We start from the raw sequence: 22,082 nt of genomic DNA on the forward strand, positions 1-22,082 counted from the left end.
CTGCGCATAGGGCCGCGACTCCAAGACATAGGGGTTTGTAGAAGGTGCTGCCGTGAGGCCAGGGCTCCGGGCTCGCCTTTGGTCGGCCCCTTCCCGTAAGTGCGCGGGCTAGCTCCCGGTTGTCTGTAGCCTTCCTTCCCTTCCCCCCAACCCTCTATAAAAGTCCAGGGCGGCACGGCGGTGGCACTGCTGTTCTCCCGGCCTTCGGCACTGCTCCGGCCCGGTCCGGCCCGGCTCGCCCCGTCTGGCCAGCTGAACAGGCCCAGCCGCACGGCGCGGACAGCCTTGCCTCGCTCTGGGCCCGCAGTGCGGGGCCGCACGCTGGGGGCGCGGCGTGTCTGGGGACATCTTGTGATGTTGGCGAGAACAGGACATGATCTCACATGGCGAGAAGCTCTTTAGTTCCTTAATCATTTCACGGTGCCTTCGGACGCTTTTTTTCCACCTAAAACGTTTAGTTTCAGCTCAGTGATCAGCTACCCCAGCTCGGCGGGGGAGCGGAAGGCTTGAATTATTCCGACCTGTGAGCGGCCCCTGGCACCAGAGGGGGGAAAAAAAAAAAGAAGCACAAAAAAAGTGGAAACTTTTTTCCCCTCTGTCCATTCCACCAAGTTCTGAAAAATCGAAATGGATTTAGAGAAAAATTACCCAACTCCTCGGACCGGCAGGACAGGTAGGACCTCGGGACGGGCTCCAGGCGTGCTAACTACCGGACCCAGTCGGGCGCTGATCCTGACGTGTGTCCGCCCGGGGGGAGGGGGTGCGCCTCCTTTTCGCCGGGATTGACTGCATGTTTGTCTGCACCTCGATTGTAGGTCTTTTCACCAATCTATTCACAGACTTCTGCATCAGTCCAAGAGTCTGAGAGTTTGCCTATTTTTTCTTTATTATCGAATGTTTATGTAGGTGTCTATCTGGGGACCTGAAAGTTTGTTTGAGCCTGTGTGTTTACATATGGATTCAGAGTGTGCATGAGAGACAGTGAGTTTGTGTGTCCCTGTATATGTATTTTCAAATGTCTGAGTGTGTGTCCAAGAGTTTATGTGCCTGTGTGTGTGTCTTTAGATTCCTGAGTGTGTTAGTGTGTGTTTTTATGAGTTGGTGTTCCTGGGCATTGTTCTTCTGAGTATCCAAAATGTGTGTCTATGAGGGGCATGTATGTATGTATATATATGTATATACATATATGTACATATATATACATATATAAAAATATATACATATATAATTTGGATAAGTGTCTGGGTGTACATCTACTCCTTTAACAGTCTGTGTTCACCTGTCATATCCCAAGTGATTTTGGAAGTGAGAAAGATGTGTTTACACTGACCCCTCCATTTTTGGATGTCAACAGCTGTTCACTGTGTACATCCCAATGTACACAAAAGTGCCAGCCCCTAGGCACAGAAATGGGTCTAGGGCCTGTAGGGGTTTGCTGTGGTAAGCCTGGGAACAGTCAGTCTCAGGTCCCATTCTATTGGGAGAACCAGGGTGCAGATGTGAATTCAGGGTGTGCAGACCTTCAGTGTGTAATGGGCACTGCTTCTCTCTGCGGGCACTGTTGAGTCTACCATTTGTATAAATGGGTCTCCTTGGCAGGTAAGAGCAGTCAGCCTATAGGTTAGAACAGACGTTTCTAGGGACCCCCAGCCTGCCTTCACTTTCACCTAAACAAGGCTCTGACTCGTGTGTGTGTGTGTGTGTGTGTGTGTGTGTGTGTGTGTACTGTGTGCTCAGGTTTTGTCTTGTGGTTGCCGCTCCAATGGAGGAGAGCACAAGTGGGTGGACATGTGTGCCTTGCCTGGGCATCCAGTTCTGGTGTCTGTATGTACACAGGCCTTTCTGGCACAGGGCACTGTATGCCTCCTACCGGCCCAGGGTGTGAGTAGAGTAAGGTGGGTTTATATCTGAAAGGAGATGGCAGACAGCAGAAGGCCTCTGTTTGCCCCGAGGTAAAATCCTCATTTACTCTTTAGGCCAAATATGCTAACCCCCATCCAAACACTCCTGTCACTGGCAGGAACTCTCCTAACCCCCATTCCTGTGCATCAGTGAGCCCGCTTCTCTACCCAAATATAAGCCCAAATGTAGGTCAGAAAGCAGAAAGAGAGGGGTGAATTTATACCCTAAACCCAGGACAATTCCCATGGCTTAGATGTGTTTCCAAAATTGTAACTAAGACATTAGGGCAGAGGTGAAAGAGGCAGAATTGAAGAGAATTCCCCACGCTGAGGGTGTAGGAAGGGAAACCTGGAAATGCCCTCTGCTCCATCCTCACTCTTCCCCTCTTGGCCAGTGGGTCTCTCAGTAGTGGGACTGCCAGAGGTGCCTGTACCTGGACTAGGGATTGTGTATGATTGAGAATGGGTCAGGGGCTTATGAGGGTCCAGGAGAGGGTCTACGTGGCTGGCCTGGCTGCCTTTCCGACAAGCAGTCTATGAAGAATGTAATTCAAGGCGGTCGATGAGCTCTTTGATTAGTTCAATCACCTGAATAATCGTTTAATCAATAAAGCATTTCATCCCTCAGTGGGGCGGGCCTGGGTGGGGCTGGGGGGCCCAAGGCAGGCCAGAGTCTAAAAATCTGAAAAGCCACGCCCCCTCTTCAAGCCGGTCAGGGTAAGGGCCAGTCTGTCTGGGAAAGTGCAGACATCTCAGGTGACACTGCACTTCTGCCTGTCTGCACCAGCCTGAGCCCCGGCTGGGGAAGAGGAGAGAGCCAAGAAGCTGGCCAGGCTGGGGGCATCCAAGTCTGGTTTTGGGGCTTTTGCATGGGCTTCTTCCCTCTCCTAACTTTGAGGCCTTTTATGGGCTGCTTGAATTCCCTTTCCTTTCTTCATAACTGTATTCCATTTCATTGCTTGAGCTCAGTTTCCCCATCTGCACAATGGGGAAGATGTGTATGCCTTTGTAGCTCTAAGCCCAAGATTCGGTGAGGTCAGCCCTGAGCAGGAGCCTCTTAAGGATCCTCTTACCAAAAAGGAAAAACTGAGGTCCAGAGAGAGGCAGAGACTTACTGAGATGATACAGCAGGAGGTATGGGTGGAGTAGGATTGGAAGGCCACTTCTCTGCCATTAGACTTCTCATTCCAGCTGAGAGGAGACAGAACCCCACCCTCCACCATGGCCCCCCTTGGAGAAAAACTACTATTGGGGAAACTAGCTGCAGTGGGAGTTAAGGAGTCCCAAGGCCAGGGAGACCAGGGTAGGCTGAACACTTTCTGACTAGGCAATGGCATCCAGACCACCAGCTCTAGAATGAGCCTGATGAACTAACACTATTCGCTACCCATGAATCTTCATTTTCCAAAACCTTGGGAGGCCTCATCTTAGGAATTCTCCTCCCCATTAGACACATGGGGAAGCTGAGCCCTAGGAGAAGGGGTCCCCTGCCTAAAGTCTTTGAGAGATAGAAAGGTAGTCCCTGGCCTTTGGGGTGAACTGGTAATGATAACAAACTCTGACAAAGACAAATCTGGTTAAATTCTTCCCTTTTATCACCCATTTCAATGATTCCTACAAACAGACCCGGGCCAGGCAGAACAGACCCCTAATCCAGGCGCAGGAATCGGCTCTGAGCCCACTAGTTGTGTAACCTCGGATCAATTTCTTTCTCTCTTTGATGCTTTTAAAATGAGAATTAGAGAGGACCCACCGAGTTAGGACAGTGATGGCTGTGTCACCTTCAACTTTCCCCGAACTGAGCAACGAATCTGAGCCCTGTATGCCTCGCTTTGCCCCAAGCAAGAGCAGGGAAATAGGCTGGACTTGGGCTGCAGGAGTCGATCTCAGGCCTACAGAGCTCTATTGCAGCCCCAACCCCCCGGAGCCGCTGGGCGATGGAGAGACTGACTTGGAGTAGCGAGACGGGAGACGGGAGGTAGTGTGTTCCGAGTGAAGCCAAGTTCTGTGGCTGAAAACCGAGGTGGACGCTTCTCTGAAGGTGTTTTAGCTCCTTAAACATTATTCTCAATGGGCTTTCTCTCAATAGCAAAACTTTCAAAGGCAATTCGATTTACATAAATTGAGTTTCTGCCCGGAGGGTTTCCCTTCCTGGTCTCTAGCACTTAGCACGGGGCCCGGCCCAAAGTCGTGCTGCTGGGGGAAGGAAACCACGCGACTGTTGCGCAGAGCGAGGCCCCACCGCTTTCAGCACAACGCTGTCGAGACCAGCTCTCAGCTCGTCATTCTCCTGGACTCAGATTCTTGGGCTCGTGAGGTTCCCGAGACCGGACTGAGCGGTAGAAGCCCGGCTTGGTCAAGGAATCATTGTGTAATCTCGGACTAGTCGCGTAACTTCTCTGGGCCGCCGTTTGGTGGCCTGTAAGGCTAGGTTTGGTGGCCAGGATATCAGGTCTGGTGGCGCCTCTTGGCATTAAAAGTTTCTGGGGGCCGGCCCGCTCCGGAGGCAGTGAATTACCCTCGACCCAGAGGGAAGCTCCTTCTGCCCTGGGCAGCGTACTGTGCCAAAGGGGGTTGCTCGACGCACAGGTTAGGGAGCCCAACGCCGTCCTGAAGCCGAACACCTTCTGTGGGAAATGGGAGTCTGAGCTATTCCTATTCGGATATCTGCTGTTCCATCCCACCCGGAGCGCCCCCCGGGAATTCTGTCCGAGCCGCACAAGTATAGGAAGGAAAACCCGTTTGTGAGGGCATATCCTAGCTGGGTTCTTTGATTTAGTAGCATACCCTCCCCCACCCCACCCCTCCATCCCAAGAGTGGCTCTGGAGAGGCGTTTCTGAGAAAGAGGTTACAGGCTCACTGCCTTTCCTCTAGTCCAGACTTGCTATGTGACCTTAGAGAAGTCACATTCCTGCTCGGCCTCAGGTTCCGTATCTGTAAAATGGGGAAAGCTTAGCCTCGGGGCCTTTTGAGTTCAAAGATTTTAGAATCTGAGTTTCCAGCCCTGAACTCAATGAGCGGGGCTGGAGGTGGAGATGTCACTGACGGCGTCCCTCAGGGCGTCCCCACACTCCTGAGTCTCAGGTGGAAACGCAGAGACGCCACGTTGAAATCTAGCCACTTCCAATCCACCGCGCGCCACCGGTGGAGAGAGCGCGGGAACCCTAACTTATCCTGGTCCTTCTTCGCAGTTGCGATCTCGCTGCTCCAAGGCGGGCGGGCGGGGTGGGGGTGTGAAGATGAGGACAGGCGGGGTTCCAGACAAAGGAGAAATAACGCCGCCTCCAACCCCCCCCCCCCCCAGGGCTCAGGGCAGCCTGCTGGGCCCCCAGAGGCCCGCCTGAGGCGGTTTCCCCGCAGCTGTGCCCTGGAGGGGGTGGGGACCGTGTCAGGCCGGAAACTTATCTACCGTTCCGGGGCAGCTGGGTCTGGGACAGGAACAGAAGGTGGGCCTGAGGACCGACCCAGTGTAGGGGAGTGAGAAATGGGGCAGAAGTAGAGAGAGAGGAGGCTGAAGCAGAGAATGGCCCGGGAATCCTCCCAGGGTCAACATGTGCCCTGCCCTCCTTACAAGCCGGAACCTGGATCAGGCATCTCAGAGCCATTGTTTTGGTGGATTTATATTTAACATTAGAGGATCATCGCTTATGAATTCGAAATGATGGGACTTGGGACCATGAGCTGCTGGGGCAGGAGAGTCTTCAATGTCTCTGCTAGACATTAACCGCTCACAGAATTATTGCCTCCTGTGTGTAGACTGGCTGTCCTATGCTTCCTTTTCAAAGACCAGTTCCTTTGATTGTGGTCGCAGGGCCTCCCCTCCTTCCCCGCACCAGAAACTGAGACTCGCTGGACAAAAACCCTGCATTTCTGGACCAGGAGGGTTCTACTATAAATTCCACCCATTTTGTCTTAAAAGCAGTAATAACTTCGCCGGAGAGGGGAGGTCGGGTTTTCTCAACAGCTGAAAGCTGCAGCATGGTAGGTAGCACGCCTGGCCGTGGCTTGGCGCGGCCTTGCAGATAGAATGCGCCCTCACACCCGCCTGCTTCAGGACCCTCATTTAACACTGGGCACCACTGGGTTCGTTCAGCTCCCAAGAGGCCATGCGCCAGATGCGGAATTGCCCCTGTGGATAGAAGCCTTCGGCTGCGTGCATCACTATCCCCCCCAAGTGTCTAGGCTGGAAAGGGGCTCAGGGCTCAGTGCTTGGACAACCGGATCCAAAGCCTCAGATAGCTCCCTCCCCTAGGAGCACCCTGGTTATTAACTTTAAAGGAATGTGAGATTTCTTTCACCTCAACATCTCTGCCATTCGGTTATCTTAGAGTTGTAGGCCCTGGGGTAAAATGAGGGAGGGTGGTGGACGAGGAGGTGGCAGGGCAGCGACTTAGGCTCTTGATTCAATTATGAAATGTTTCCACTGAAAGGAGCTTTCATTAAAGACTATGTAAGCCAACTCTGCCCATTTTACCGAAGAGGAAACTGAGGACAGAACGGGCGCACATTGCGAGTCTGATGAGGCTTAGATTGAAAGCCGTATCTCTACTGCGCTCCATGTCTTCCTCCAACAACCGCTGCGTGTGTGCATGTATTTTCTGGAGGCTATTCCGCCCCTCCACCACGCCTCGGCTGTCCGCAATCCTTCTAGGCATCCCAAGGTCTCAACGCCGCGGCGGGGAGGCCAGGTTCCCGCGGGACCTGCTGCAGGACTCTCCGGGCACTATGTGGATCCCCTCCCCCCTCCGTCCATCCGCGCTTCACTAGGCCTTCGCGCCGCGCGTTTGTCAATGAACGTGGCGCCGCCGCTTGGGCCCCGCCTCCCATTCTCTCCTATTGCCCAGGTATCCTCTAATCAGGCGGAGCCCGCCAGTTGCTCAGCCAATGGGGCGGTGTCTCGGGCCAGGGCCGGCTGCCACGGCTCCGATTGGCTTGATGAAACGTGATTGGCATGTTAGCCCCCGCCCCGCCCCCGCCCGGAGGGAGGCTGAGCCCCGGGCGGCGCTGTCCACACGCAGCGGGTCCTGAAAGCGGCTCCGGGGCGGCGCGGTGGCGCACTGTGCGCGCCGAACAGGCGGAGGGCTAGCGCGGGCGCCGGTGGCGGCAACGCGGGTAAAGCCGACAGCAGCTCCATCTAAGCACCAGCAGTCCCGGCGGCCTTGGTGGAGGGGACCTTCCGCTCTCTCGTCTGTCCCTCGCTCCACGCCTGGGGCAGGCGCGGCGGCCGTCCCGGAAGAGGCAACTGAATGAAAGACAGTAGAACCAGACCCCCGAGAGAGGACAGCAGGGCTCGAAGAGTTGGTGGGCGTGAGGCAGATACTCAGGCGAGGAGGAGACTATCGCTGTTGTCCCCATTCCTGGCCCTAACGATGGGGGAGCAGCGGGAACTTTGAAGACAGTGAGTCCGGGGGTGTGAGGGTTGCAAGCTCCGGGGGACTCCGGAGTTTCAGCCCCAACGTCAGTGGCGGAAGAGTCTGCGAAACCACCTGGGCCCCAGCACCGCAGAGAGGAAGTTCTTAGCAACTTCATCCGAGACGTGGGAGAGCAGGGTGAAGAGAGGCTGAGGCTGCAAGTCCGAGCCCCAGAGACTCAGAGAAGCAGAGAGAGAAAGGATCCGGTGGAGACCGGCAGGTCGAGGAGAGACGCCACAGGCAGCGAGGCCGCGGAACCAGCCTGGCAGCCAGCGGGCCTCGCTACCCCCTGAGTGAAGCCCAGGGCCGTGAGTCCCGCAGGCCTCCTCAAAGCCGCTCCTACCGGAGGCCAGGGGTTCCTAGCCCTCCTGGAAGCAGGCCCCTACGCTATGCCACCGAAGCTGCGAGCGCCTTGGCCGCAGCCACTCCGGGCCAGGTCCGGAGCTGCCGCCTGAGTCAGCCCGGGAGGGAAGCCACCAGGAGTTGGGCGCCTCGCTGCCAGTCGGACTGCACTAGCGCGGTTTCCCGCCTCTAGGCGCAGCTCTACGCGATCTCCGGCAGGGCGGCTCTGAGAGAGACCCCGAAGCTCCAGCAGTGTTTTCTGAGCCCAGTGCCTGGCCTGGCGGCGCGGCTCCGTAGCCGCGCTGGGCAGCCCGTTGGCGCGGGGAGGCGGCGGCGTGGGCCGGCCTGCAGTCTGGAGCGCACCGATGGAAATACACTGTAAGCACGACCCGTTTGCATCCATGCATAGTAAGTAGGCGGCGAGCTCTCCTCTCTCACTCTCCGAGCGGGACGGGGTTGGGGGTGCCGGACTGCCGGGCAGGTACTAAGGCTGGGAGGACCCAGGACTTCGTTAGCGGAGCAGTCAAGTTTGCAAAGTGCAGGGCTTCCAGGCAGGGGATGTGGAACAACGTGCCTGGTCGCCCAGGCCCAGAGCACCTGGCACCGAGAATCCCGCCTCCACCAACGCGTAATGTAGGCAGCGAGCTGCAGCCTTTCGGGGGCTCCGGCAGCGATATCTCAGCGTGCTGGGAGAATCCTGGCTGGGACCTGGAGAGGGCTCCGACCGGGCTAGTTAGTTGGAGGGTACGAAGTTGTAGCAAAAGGTTCAGTGTGTCAGACAGCGCCCCACTACCCAACCCTTATAGCTCCTTTTCAGCCGTGGGCTGATCTAGACGGGCTTGGAGGGAAAGTGGGGCCCCAACCATTGCCTGTGTGCTTGTATGTGTGAAGGAAGAGGTTGAGAGGTAAGCAAGGACACTAGGTTCAGAGCTCCAAAGGCGTCCTGGAGTTAAGGAGTGTGATTAGAAAAATCTACGAAGTAGAGGTTCCTGAGCTGAGCTTCTGCTTAGAATCCGCCACTTCATACACAGACCCTTAAAGACACCATCCCGTCCCTCTCTGCAGGGCGCTTGCCTTATGATGACTGCTTCCCCCACCCCCCAAAAAAATCAAGAAGAAGAAGCCAATTAGTCACTATACAGGCGCCCCAGCCTTCTGAAATGCGCCGCGTGTGTAGGAGACGGAAGGGTCATTTTGGGCGCGGGCGAGGTCGGCCGGCCGGCTGCCTGACCCGCGGGATCTTCCAGTTCACCCTTTAGCACAGCCTTCTGTGAGACGAGCGTTCCTCTCACGGTGAGTTAGCGCCGGATTAGATTCGGAGATTTCAAGGAAATACCAAGTGGAACGAATCGTGTTTCCCTTCTGCGCACTGCAGAGCTGGGCCGGAGCAAGGCGCCAGTCTTCGGCGGCGTCCAGCCGGGTGCCCAGCTCCGGTCCCCACGGACCGCAGGTCATAGCATTGATCCCCAGCTGGGAGTCCTCCCCAAGACAGGTTCTTCTCAGATAGCCCAGGATCCTGCTTACCCAGCTGTGGGTCCCCTATTTAACAAAGGCAGCAGAGACCCGGCTGCAGAGAAGGCGAGCTTTCTTGGGCGAATTTGTCCGTTTTTTACCCGGAGGGCCCAGTGACCTAGTAGGCAGAGAAATGCTGATCCAGGCGGCCAGAGCTGGCTGCCGGCAGGTCACTTTCTCTTTGTGTCAATTTCCCGAGTAGGAGGTAATCCACCAAAGCGGTGCGGAGGTTTGCGCAGAAAAGCCGCTCGCTACGGTCCCAGCCCAAACGATTCCTTCTCGTCTGGGGCCTGTGCCAAAACGGTTTCCATTCCACAGTGACCCCAGCGCCCTCGGCAGTCATCTCCTGTGCACACTTGAGCTGGGTTCGGGGCAGGCTCTGATCTCGCAGAGTGAGCCAGAAAACAAACGAGTTGGGGTCAATACTCTGAGAGGTAGGCAAGCCCTTAGCTCAACCAAAGAGCAATTGGGGGGTGGGCAAAATGGGGAGGGCTGGCCCCTGCGCTTGCTTCTCTCTTCGCCGGTGGAAATCCACAGACCCTCACTGCCTCTTTCTGCGCAGAGAGGCGCCCTAAAGGTCTTGCCCAAGCCCTTGGGGAGATAGTATCAGACCCCGTGGTCCCCCAGCTGTGCATGAGGATGGAGAAGGCAGCTCCTTCCAGGTGCTGCTACCCTCTGTCTCTGTCTCTGTCCCTCGTCCTCCCAGACTTCATCTGCCCCCTCCTTGAGAAATGCTCCCTCCTCCCATTTCTAAGCTCAGGGCCAGTACCGTGAGGCTGGGCCCCAGCCAGCCCAGCTTCCAGATCTGGCTTCTGTGGAAGTGCCTTTCGTTCTGTCACCCAAAGCTATTTGCTTGCACAATGTAGGCCGGCTCTGGGGCCTCAATTGGTTGGCGATTGGGGGTGGGGTGTACAGTAGATCCTTAGAGTTCGTTAGGGCAATAGGGGCAAGGACCAAGTCTCATCTCATTTTCCTTCCTGGCCCTAGTCAGTTTCTTCCCCTGACACCCCCCTCCCCCATTGGAGCAGGACAGCTTCTGTGGGGGGATGGGGAGGCACTGCCAGGAAATGGACTTCCTCTGCTCCTACCTGCTGCTATTCCAGACTCATCACTTTCATCAGCACAATGGTCTCCTACCTCCCTCCCCAGACATTTCCCCACCACAGGTATGGTTAACAGTTATAAAATACTTTTATAGTCTCCTACCTGAGTGTTATCTAGACCTTTTGTTATGCCCATTTTACAGGGTATAATATTGAGGTCAGAGAGACAAAAGGACTGAGAGGAAGTTCACCTGGGCAAAGCTGGAGCTGGTTCTTGGCTCTTCAGGAATTCACAGAAGAGGAGAGGGAGGGACTCAGGTTCCAGAGAGGACAGTGGACTGTCTGGGTGGATATACACATACAATGTGCAAGGCACTCTGTCTGGTTTTACTATATCTGTATCTATGGCCCAACTGTCCATGTGTATCAGCACCTGTCTATCATTTAGAGAGTCCATTAAGAAAATTTCATCTCGGCTCTTTCCCTGTGTTCCTGTTGGCACGTCTCTGTGTCCCTTCGTTCATCCTCTCCAGTGACACTAGGAGGAATTTCAATGACCCTGTAAGTCCTGGAGTTCAATCTGTGGCTGAGTCAGCAGACATCCTCTCCCCAAGACTCTATGCCCACCCCAGGGTGTGGACAGGGCCCTTGGTGGGCAGCATGTCCGTATTAGGGCCTGAGAAGCATCTGTGGAGGCTGGCCCTTCCAGACCAGAGCCACAAAGGCCCAAGGGGCATCTGCAATTCAACCCTTCTCCCTCCAAACCTTTTCTGTCAGTCCTGTGGGGGCGGGGCTGTGTTTCCCTTGTATCTGTGTCTGTTTCCTGGTCTTCGCCTTGATTTGTTTCCATCTGTCTTTTAGTCAGTCTCTCCTGTACATTCTACTTGGCCCTGAAAAGTGTAGCTGAGCCTGTCTCCCCCCAACCCCCCGGTACCCTCCAAGGGATGAACTGTCACTCAGCTGGAGTCCACAGGAAGTAGAGGCTGGGACTTGGGTGTCTCAGAGGAAATGCAGGGCTTGAGCTGGGGTTCCAAAAAACAAAGGTCTCCCTCCATACAAGTCCCCTGTCCTCCTGCTGCCCCCTTACTGGGCTTCCTCCATTTTCTCTTCTGGTCTCCTTGCCCTCCACTGTGTACCACACTGACCTTTCTTTTCTTCGCTTGTTGTGGCTGATCCATTCCTTTTTCTCCTCCTCTGCTTTTCTAATGTGAGGCTTACCTTTCAGATTCCCTTTTCTTGCTGTCTGGCTCATTTAATTCCTACTCTTTGCACCCTTCCCCTCACACCTCACTTTTCCTATTTTATTTCCCCACCCTGCCTCCCCTCTCTCAGGCATACAGTTTCACTTCTTTCCAGTCTCAGGGTAACTGGGAGACATTGCCATCTCAGACCACAATTGTAAATCACCTCCCCACCACCCTCACAATGCTCTATTAGCTAGGACTATGTCTGGACCAAGTGGGTTTGGAGGCCTTTCCAGGGGCTCCGAGGTCACCCTGGGTCTTGTGTCAGCCGTGGACATGTGGATCAGACTCTGCAAGAGTATTGGTAGCATAGTCTTTGTGGTCAGGAGCAGACGGTTTGAAGGTTTGTGGGGGACACCTTGAGTGTCCAACCCTTGACGTTTTTTCCATGATACAATGGCCCCCAAAACTCACAAATGTCCTGTAGAACTGCTCTTGGAATTTGAGTCCTCCGAAGGTTGCCACTGTATTTTGGGCAGAAAGTTTAATTGCCTTTGGTATAGGGAATAGACTATTGCAGATGGGCCACAGTGCTTGGACTATCTTACAAATGTGCTGGGTGCTTTTAGCTTCCTTTTTGTCCTTTCTGATGAGATTGTACCAATTTTGAATTTACTTTCTTCTTAAATACAGCCTGTTCTTGAGAGATCCATACAACTCATTTTTATTAGGTGCCTCCAACCCTAGAACAAAGCCTTCATAAGGCCCTTGAATAGGGGTGGCTGCAGTCTTTCTCTTTTAGGTGATCTATGCAGTGGTATTTCTAACTGCAAAATCCTGTTAGGGATGGTTTTCCTTTTTCTTACATCTGGAGTGGTTTAGAACAACCAAAACCGATCAAAGCTCATTTTGAAAATCAGAAATTCTAGCTTAGAATTCGAATGAAGTACTGTCATTATCTTCAAAACTGTGTTTTCCCTTGAAATCAGCCTGAGCTTGGAAATTTGGGGAAATATTCAATTGGGACTCTCATGGGAAATGAATGAATTTCTTTGGCAGTTTTTAGGAACTAGGCTATGTAATGGGTGCCTTTCCCCCCTTCATTTCAGATGTTGTTCGTGAATCTTCATAGTAGTTGAGTGCTGGGGTGGAGGGGAGAGCTGAGAAGAGGTAGCTCTTTTATGTTTTAGAGTTGCAGTGTGTGTATGTGTGTGTGTGTGTGTGTATGTGTGTGTCCTCTGAGATGCCCTGACTTCCCTGGTACAGGCCAGTCCCAGGCAAGTTCAAGTTCAGGAGAGTTCCTCCTCCTTGGCCTCTGAGCTGCCAGTAGCATTGGTAAAGCCTTCGCTTTGGCTTCTGACAGTCCTCAGCAATATTAGTGGCTGATTAGCAGCTACAAGGTCAATGACGTTGCTACACTGGATCACCCTGTGTTTACTGGTTTTTGGCTCTTCATTTACTCGGATCCTGTTTCCCTCCAGATGGACCTTGATGTAAGAGAAGGGAGCTTATTGGGTGGATACTTTCCTAGCCTCTTTTTTACTTAAAATGTGTCCCAGAACCCTTGAAAAACCTGGGACTCAGAAGCCCTCTCCGGCTTCTTTATTGCCCCTGAACCAACTTAAAGCTGCTTGTCAATTGCAAAACACTCCAAATATTTTAGGAAAACTCCTTTATAATAAGTTCTGGTGCAGTAGAGTGGAATGTGATCCTCTGACGCATTTCTTTTGTGTGATCTGAGAAGGTGCAGGGGTCAAATATGCATAACAGCCTCACCTTTTTTGTTTATTTTTTTTACCAGCTTTATTGAGGTATGGACCTCACTTTCTTAAAGAAAACATTTTTGTCTAGGCCGTCGTTGGGTTTTGTCTCTGCAGATACTAGTCTAAAAAATTTTTAAAGTCTTTAGCTCTTAATCAGATCGCTGGTTTAAAAAAAACATTTATTTTCCCCTGAAGTTTTTTGGAGTGGACCCTTTCACTTTTAAAGATATTTGTTAAAAGGAAAAGAGTTTCGTTTTTAAACAATCTCTTTAAATTTGATGTATTTTCAAATGTCTTTTCTCCTGAGGGTCTCCCTTACACCTCAGCATCACGTATGTAATAAATTGTGTCCCTAGTATAGACTGAGGTCTTCACATATTCCATTGTTAAAAAAGAAATTACAAGGAAAATGCTAGTATAAAGGAAACGTAATATGGGATGCTTGCCCTCCGTAGCCCAATTGACTGGCTGAAGATGGACAAAGGCTGAAGTTAATTCTAAAAAGTAACCCGAGGTGCTCATGTGGTCTACATGGTTAGACTTCAGGTTCCAGACATCTAGCCTGCAGCCGTTTCTGATCTGAGGGGCTCTGGGTACTAGCAACGTGCTTTACCTTCTATGTGACTGGTTCTAACCACCCTTTCCTTTGCCTTTTGTTTCTGATCTGTTTCAGGACATGGAGGCGTGAATCAGCTTGGGGGGGTTTTTGTGAACGGACGGCCACTTCCGGATGTAGTCCGCCAAAGGATAGTGGAACTTGCTCATCAAGGTGTCAGGCCGTGCGATATCTCCAGGCAGCTTCGGGTCAGCCATGGTTGTGTCAGCAAAATCCTTGGCAGGTAAAGGCAGGAGCTCCAGGCTTCCCTTGAGTTTTCAAATAACGACCTCAAACACGACCCAGCGGCTGTCCAAACGTGCCAGTGTCCTAGTGAGAATCATGATGGCAGTTTGCCCACACGCATAGCACTGTAGAGTTTGCAAAGTCCTTTCGAGGCTGTTCAATTCAAAGTAGCCCTGGGAAACCCCAGTGGCATGTGGAATGCGGACTTAGTCGGGAGGGATGACATGTTTTCTGAGAGCCTGGTGAATTATTCCAAAGAACCCAAGAGTAAGAGGTTCTTGGGAGATTCCTCTATACATCTCAGGTGAGCCCAGGGCCTGAGCGGGGCTAGGTAGAAAATCCACAAGTTAAAATCACCAAAATTACCAGAATCCAATGTTTCATTTTAATGTTTTCCAAATGCATGTACCATTTTTAAAAGTCAGCTGTCATTATCAGTTTTTGGGTTGTCATCAACCTTATTATGTTGGGCTGCAGTATTTTCCTTCTGTTTTGTTTCCTTTGTAGTGACAGGCATCCTAAGTATCTATTAAATTAGAGAGGAAAAAAAAAAAAAAACAACACTCAAAGAAACACTAACTCTCCAGTCTGACATTTGAAAGTTGCCACTTGACCTGGCGATTTGCTGCAAGCAAAATACTAACAATGCTGATTCTCCCAGAGGGCTGTGCAGCTTTTAGCACTCCTGTTGATTTTCTCGGGTGAACCTCAGCACCATCCAGAGAAGCAGTTTCGAGAGGAGGAAACAAACCTAGAGAGAAGTGACTGACCCGGGTCCAGCCAGCCAGTCAGTACTCAGGCAGGGAAGAGGGCTTAAGGATTCCCAGACCATGCACACCTCACCATCCTCCCAAACCAAAGCCACAGGTTTGTTTCCAGGCATGTGAAGTTGTCATAGGTCTGCCCTGGCAGCCATGAGCGGTCTCGGGTTTAGCTGTTTAATGCTCTCTCAGGATTTCTCTCTCTGGGTCAGAGAATAACCTTTGTCCTGTAGCTCACATTATGGTTTGAGAACAGATGCCTGAATAGAAAAGAAATATTTTTGAAGCATGTCAGTGACATCGTGACTTTCTGCTTGCTCTTTCCCTTCCATGTGCTGGAATTAAAGAAATTCTCTCAGATGGAGGGAATACCAGTTTCTAACCTTGGGGAGCCTTGCTGGAGGCCAAGGGAAGAAGTTTCAGGGCCAGAGGTCTGGCAGCCCCTTTAGGGACCTTGATCCCGGTGTTTATTTCTCATTCCCCTGCCTGTCTCAGGTCACCTTGGCGGTGGAGGCTGTGGGCTCCCGTCCTGTTTAGCACTCAGACGCAAACGAGCCCCAGCCAGAGTTCAAGGAGGAAGGCAGGACGTCAGCGTGGTGTTCTTATTAGATGGTGGTTTTGTTGGACGGAGGATGAGAGTGAGAGTAGAAGAAGAAAATAGAGGAGACAGAGATAGAGAAAAGAGAAAGAAGGAAGAAAGGAAAACAAAGCGAAAAGGAATAATTGATTTTTAAAAAGAGAAACAAAGAGAAATGAAGACAAGATACAAAGAGAAAGAGAGAGAGAAGGGAAATATTTTAGACTATCTCAGCGTCAGACTCCGAGAGCCAAATGGATCTTAGAGATCTTTTTGGGAAGCTTCTTCCTTGTACCGAGGGGGAGAGAGAGAAAGAGAGAGAGAAAAGAAGGCTCTTCCTTTGTTTTTGCTGAGACATCTTTGCTAAGCCGACATTTTGCTTGCTATTTGAAATCGTCTCAGGGCAAAATGCTGAGCCCTTCTCAGAGGTGATACCTCCATGCTGGGTTGGGTGCTCAGGAACCCTCCAGATCTCCCCTGGAGACTGAAGGGGACAGGGACCTTCTCCGGCCCAGCTGGCCGCCTCCCACAGCCCAGAATAGATTTGTCACTAGGTAGAATGGCACTCGGAAGTTACACGCCGCTCCGGTGCCTGGCCATTTAAGTTGTCAACAATAAATTGGAATTTCATAGCTCATTATTTTCATAACTAAGAACCACAGTGGACAAAATGTCACTCTAATTAGAACTGCCTTTTAAGAAACAAGTTCAGACCTAAAACAGTGTGACTGGGAATTTCTGAACTGGGCTGTTCCATCCACTGATTTGTGTGTTTTTTTTTTGGTCACTGAAGAATTTGATGGGTGCACATGGGGTGACAGATTGTAGAGAGTGTGTGGTGTGTGGTGGCCATGGTTTTCAGAGGCTGCATGGCAAGGCAGGCAGAGTCCCTGGGGCTGGCAGAGACTCCCGTCATCTTGGGAAGGTGGCGGTCTGCCAGGAGTGTGGGCATTCAGTCCGCAGAGCTAAAGGCTCCGGAGGGGCTTGAGAGGCACAGCCTGGTGGCATGTGAGGCCCATTTAAATCCACCCAGAAAGACTGGCTGTTGTCTTCTTTCACTAGAGCCTGTCTGGGAGGTTCAGGCCATTTGGAATTGGGTGGCATGTTACACAGTAATAAACACTCAGAGGATTTTAATCCACAACACGCGCTCTTTATGTTTTGCAAAGCTTTTTCTTCACCCTTCTGCATTTCTGTCTTCACAACAGCCCTGCAAGGCAGGCAGAGCAAATATCCTCCACTTATTACACAAATGGAATAACTGAGGCCCAGAGAGGCTAAGGGAGTTGACCAAGGTCACACAGCGAGTTAGTGTCAGAGCCACTGATTGGCATCTACACCTCTTTACTCCCAAACTAATGCTCTTTGCACTGAACTAAACTCTGTATTGGTGGCTGCTGTTGGTCTGCCGTTCATCTGTTGTGCGCAAGCCAAAGGGATGCATTTCTGTTTCGCTAAGATGAAAGGGTAGTTATTTAGTCTGAATCCTCACTTGACACAGTTGCCAGCTAGGGTTTCCTGAAATGTCAGGGTTGCCTTCTGAGTGCCTGACCCATGTGTCAGTCAAAAGGAAGACAGAAACCTCTCCTGTCAAGAGCATAGCCTCCTGTGGGTGGCACTGCTCAGGTGGGATGGGTGGAGAGTCTTGGGTGCTGTCACCCCCAGCCATGCAAGCAGGGCAAGTGCTGGCGGTGGAGGGGCGCTTCATCCTGCTACACCTTCACAGTTGTTGCTGGAACACTGTGGTCCCATTCAACGAACATATTTTGAGTATCCAACATAGGGTTGTCTGTGTGTCTATAACACCCGTTCTAACAGGTACTCGGTGACTATTGGTGCAGCGAGTGAATGAAAAAAAAATGCTTATTAAAATTCCTGGTAGACAGTAAAGTGCTCTACAATTGCAAGGGATTATTATTATTATTATCATTGCTTAACTTTTTACCACCAAAGCAGTAGTTTGATTTAGTGGGAGGAGCACTGGATTCAGAGTCAGCGTTGAAAGCTGGTGTTGCCCTTAACTTCTAGAAGGGAGTTGTGCAAGTCAGTTAATCTTCTCATCATCGGGTTCCCTTTCTACAAAACCCTACTGGACTCTCAGGATTGGTGTGAGGATCAAGATAAATCAAGGAAGAAGTCTGTAAACTCTAGAGCACTGCGCTGAAATAAATGAGTTGTTGCATTGATATTAACGAATGACTTTATCTTGTAAAATTGAAAGAATGTTTGGAGGCTGCAGAGATTATTGGGTGCCTTGATTTAGGTACTTTTCTAGACTTCTGGCAAAAAAGTATTTTCTTAGATATTTCTAAAAAGCTGTTTGTGACCAACAACACATTTTCAGCAATTATAGGAAGAGGGAGAATAGGTTGAGTTTTGCCTTATGGTCCCAATTTGACTCACTCTTTCCAATGAAAAGTAGAATTTCTACTTCCACATTATCGCTCCCAAATCATTTCATCCATTTATAGAATATTCACTAAGTTGGCCCTACCCAGACTTACTCAGGCTGCGAATTTCAGCATCTCTTTCAATGTAAGCAGCCATCGTTCTGGGTAACCTTTCCCACCCATCTCATGAGAGGATCACCTCTTTCCCTTATCAATTATAAACTCTTGTTAGGCTTGAAAATTACCAGTCATTTCTAAAATGTCCTTTTGGTTCAAAAGACATTTCAACTGCAAGATAATCTCCTTTGCAAGAGGAAGTCAAGAATTCCTCTGTAAATATTGAGAGAGACATCCAGTCAAGGCTCAGACTCCGAAAAGGAATCAAGTCGTTTTTTTCCCCCTGAAATGATCTTTCATGGCACTCATCTCCCTGGTCTCGGTGTTACTGTAAAACCCTGACATCCTATTTGCCTTAACGAGGGAGAGCTGATAGCATGAAAATGTCCTTTGAAACAGCGATTTACCTCAGGGGAGGTCCCTGGAAGAGCTGCTGCGACTTGCGGTTGGTTTTTTTGATCGCTTGGGTTTTGACTTATCCATGACACATATTTCCACTTAATTCTGGAATCCAACATTCCCTTTAATTTTATACCAGGGTTATTGTTTTTTTTCTTATGGAAAAATAAGTTGCATTCTAGGGGACGGTTTTACAGAAGGCAGATGAATCTGCTAGGGGATGAAAGAGCTGGCAAGTTAAAGATACCAGCCAACTTTCTGGAGAAATGAGAGCTCAGGAGGTGGTGTCACGGTTCTGGTTTAGCCAGTGTGTTTTGTGTGACTCTGGACAAGCCGTTTAACCTCTATGGGTCTCCGTTTTATTCTCGTGGGTATAAGACCCATTTACTTATTCATTCACTCATTCAAAATGGGAAAACTGACTTGAAAGTGTTCTGTAACCTGTAAAATGGTAGATAAATATGAATGAATGAATGAATGCATAGCATCCTGACCAGTGCTGTCCAAGTGAAGTGTAATGTGAACTACATATGAAATTTAAAATTTTCTAGTAACACATTGAAAAAGGAAAAGGAAACAGGTACAATTAATTTAAATGATATATCGCATTTAACCAAATAGATAAGAAAATTATCATTTCAACATACACCCAAAGTAAAAACTATTAATGAGACATTTTATATTCTTTTTTGGTACTAAGTTTTGAAAATGTGGTGTGTGTTTTTTGTTTACAGCATGTACCAGTTCAAACGAACCACATTTCAAAAATGTAAAAGCCACAGATGGCTAGTGGCTACTGTACTGGACAGATGTGGATGTTTCCAGGATAGAGTAGCCTGTTATATTGTTACCAACATCCGTTTTGCTGGTTCCTCAGGGCTAAGCTCCTTTCTCTTTGGTCCTAGGTATTATGAGACGGGGAGCATTAAGCCTGGGGTAATTGGAGGATCCAAACCAAAGGTTGCCACACCCAAAGTGGTAGAAAAAATCGCCGAATATAAACGCCAAAATCCCACCATGTTTGCCTGGGAGATCAGGGACCGGCTGCTGGCAGAACGAGTGTGTGACAATGACACGGTGCCCAGTGTCAGTTCCATCAACAGGTAAGGGGCTGCTGCCTGTAGGGGTGTAGGGATCTGGGCAGAGTGGGGCATCCTGGAGGCTCTGTGTGTGCCTTCCCTGAAAATCTGGTCTCTCCTTTCACCAAGGTCGCTTAGGGGTCATTGGGCACGAGGGCTGCTCATGGGGCCAGATGGGTCTTTTTATTGCCCTTCTCTTCTCTCCAAAGTGGGTGGGAGCTCGATGCCCAGGCAGAGGAGGCCATGAGATTCTTCTGAGTCCAGAGTGATTTCCATCACTCCCTTTTACCACCTACACTGTGTATGGAGATCTTAACAGGGAATTGTCCTGATTAGGCCTTCACAGATGTCTTCCTTGCAAGCCTAGTCTCAAAGTCTGAGCATTGGCCCATCTCAGAGCTTCCCAGGAAGAAAATCCCTGCGTCTAGTCAGGGCAGAGGGTGAACCACTGAGTGTAGGGAACAGAGTTCTGGCTTGGAGTTGGGAGTTTTAGCTCCTTGTCCCAGCTCTGTCATAAACTCAAAGTGTCACCTTGACAGAGCTTTTACTTTCTCTGAGCCCAGGGCCTTGGCGGTTCCAATGTGGGTCTGTGATCTCCAAGAATGATGTCTGGGATGCTAAGATGCTGTGGAGTTAGGGAGTTGCCCTCTCCCCAGTTGCCCCACATCTCACCCATGGACAGGAAGAACCCCAGAAATACCATGATTGCCAGGCTTGGGGGTCTTACTAGGAGCCACCATGGCGCCTTCTCCTCTCTAGTGTGATCCAGGATATATGTAACAGAGCTCTCAGAGCTTTACAAATAAATTCCTGAAAGAAAGTTTTTTTATAGATGGTGCAGTCTCAACTCCATTTAAACCCACAGAGTCAGGGATGAAATTGTGAGATGAACAGAATGACCATTCTGTAAACTCCACAAAGGAAAGAGAAACCAGCAGACTGACAACTTGAGCAGTTCGCATTTCTCCAAGGTCATGCTTTATCTTTGTCAGTGTAGAGCCTGCCTGGGCTCGGGGACCCCTCATCCCAACCAGAAAGAGCAGTTGTACTAGAATGTCTCTGAGATCTCCTCTGGTCCTGAGAGTCATTCCTTCTGTAATGACACAAATGCACAGAATCACTGTGCAAACGAGTATGTGTCGACGTTTTGAGTACTGCTATTTCATAAACTGTTAGCCTGATTTACTTTTTTCAGTAAACCTTTACTTTGCCTCTGGCATCACGCGAGGTGCTGAGAAGAGAGAGGGGAACCAGGCACACAGTCTCTTAGTCTCTATTCTCGGGGGGCTCCTTGTCCAGGCTGGGACTCTGGCATGTACTTAGAAGTCTGGACAGCCTGAATTAGGGACAAAATGACAACTATTGTGATGAGCTTGGGAGGAATAACTCCTGTTCTTTTTCTGGATTATGAGCGGCCCCAATGTGCCTTGTGAGTCCCCTGATTTTGGCTTGTTGCAGGATTTCTATGACACAAAGCAACATGATCTTTTTTTTCCGGGTCTCTAAAAGCCCTAACGTGGAGTGAGGCATACACTACCTAAAGCAATGAAGAAGCAGTCAGCCTGCTCTGCAGAGGAACCTCTGCCAAACCCGTGGTCAGGCTTTGGGGGCGCACAGATTTGCCCATGTAGTGTATACACGGAATTGGTGGTTCAAAAGATAACTTTAGTTTGCCTGTGAGGGTCCAAATCTCTAATGTCTATGTGGGGCCAGCAGAAAATGCAGCAAGAGAAGCAGGGCAGGCATAAGGTGATAGGGAAAGGTTGGGTCTGTGGCAAACTAGATAGTACGTGCCCTCTGGAAGGGGCAGTGGCTTCTCAGCTCCAGCTGAGTGCTGCCCAGTGTTTGCCAGCTTTTTTCCATGCTTACAGAGAAGCCAGAAGCTAGGACTTGTGTGTGCGTGTATATATGCGTACTTGTATATACGAAATCTCTCTATTTTTAAATGGTGGCAACTAATTTCAATGAAAAAAAATGCCTTACAGGACAAGCATAACTTATTTACAGATCTCCAGCTTACATCCTCTGAGATACGAGGATAAAAATTGTTTCATGATGAATTTGTTTGAATGTATTTTAGAAATAACGAGCACATCAAATCAGGGAGTGTGAACGTCATGAACTCCCCCTGTTTGTAGTAAAGAACTAATGTTGCCTATTTAAGTGAAAAAGTAAGTTATTTGAAGGAAACAGATGAAGTAAATAGAACACAGTAATTACAGAGGTGGAAAAAGCTATGAAGGGGGTACTTAGGAGTGTCTAGGGAAATTGTGGCTCCGCGGATGCTTTGTCCCTGGAGCTGTGCTATGCGGAGGCTGCGGGGTGGGGGGGTGGGGGGTGGGGGGGGTGGGGTGGGCTCTGATTGCTGGTTGCTGGGGCCATGGCTAGCCTCAGGGGCCTCCCGGACATCCTCGTCCATAACAGTGACTGGCTGGCTGTGACTCTCAGGTGCTTTCACATCTGTGGTCTCCGACAGCCCTCAAGGCCTAACTCTAGCCTATGACAGGTATAGAAATGAAGGCCCAAATGTGGAGTGCAGAGGAACGATGATTTTGTGATAGAGAAGGGAGTAAGCGCCTGGGTCCCCTGATGGTAAAAGGAGGGTTGGTCTCTTTCTACCACTGCCCTGCAGGACTCTGCCAGGGGCAGAACTGAGGACCTGTGAGCAGAGAGACAAGGAGTACAATCGGCATTTCTACTTCATTCCTGAGCCTCGCAGCTTGCACGTTTTGCTGCCTGTCTGCAGGCTTCCTCTGCGATC

The 22,082-nt window shown here is 50.5% G+C and overlaps 1 protein-coding gene across 9 annotated transcripts in view; it reads left to right on the forward strand.

Moving 5' to 3' along the window:
- Positions 1–527: 527 nt before the first annotated feature.
- The window catches only part of PAX5 (paired box 5), a 188,117-nt gene continuing 166,562 nt past the window's right edge, over positions 528–22,082 (forward strand). For 7 of the 9 annotated variants that reach the window (XM_019729111.3, XM_019729113.3, XM_019729118.3 and 4 more), the window contains exons 1-3: positions 528–673; positions 13,831–13,996; positions 19,148–19,345. In XM_019729111.3, the coding sequence (XP_019584670.1) occupies positions 628–673; positions 13,831–13,996; positions 19,148–19,345 (410 nt within the window). In that variant the 5' untranslated portion in view covers positions 528–627. Of the gene's footprint in view, positions 674–6,277; positions 8,064–13,830; positions 13,997–19,147; positions 19,346–22,082 lie in introns of those variants that run through there. The other 2 variants (XM_019729110.3, XM_019729119.3) reach the window with 2 other exon arrangements.

The sequence above is a fragment of the Rhinolophus sinicus genome, chromosome 16 (genome assembly GCF_057876585.1).
Source record: "Rhinolophus sinicus isolate RSI-liver-muscle chromosome 16, RSI-T2T, whole genome shotgun sequence".
Lineage (NCBI taxonomy): Eukaryota > Metazoa > Chordata > Mammalia > Chiroptera > Rhinolophidae > Rhinolophus > Rhinolophus sinicus.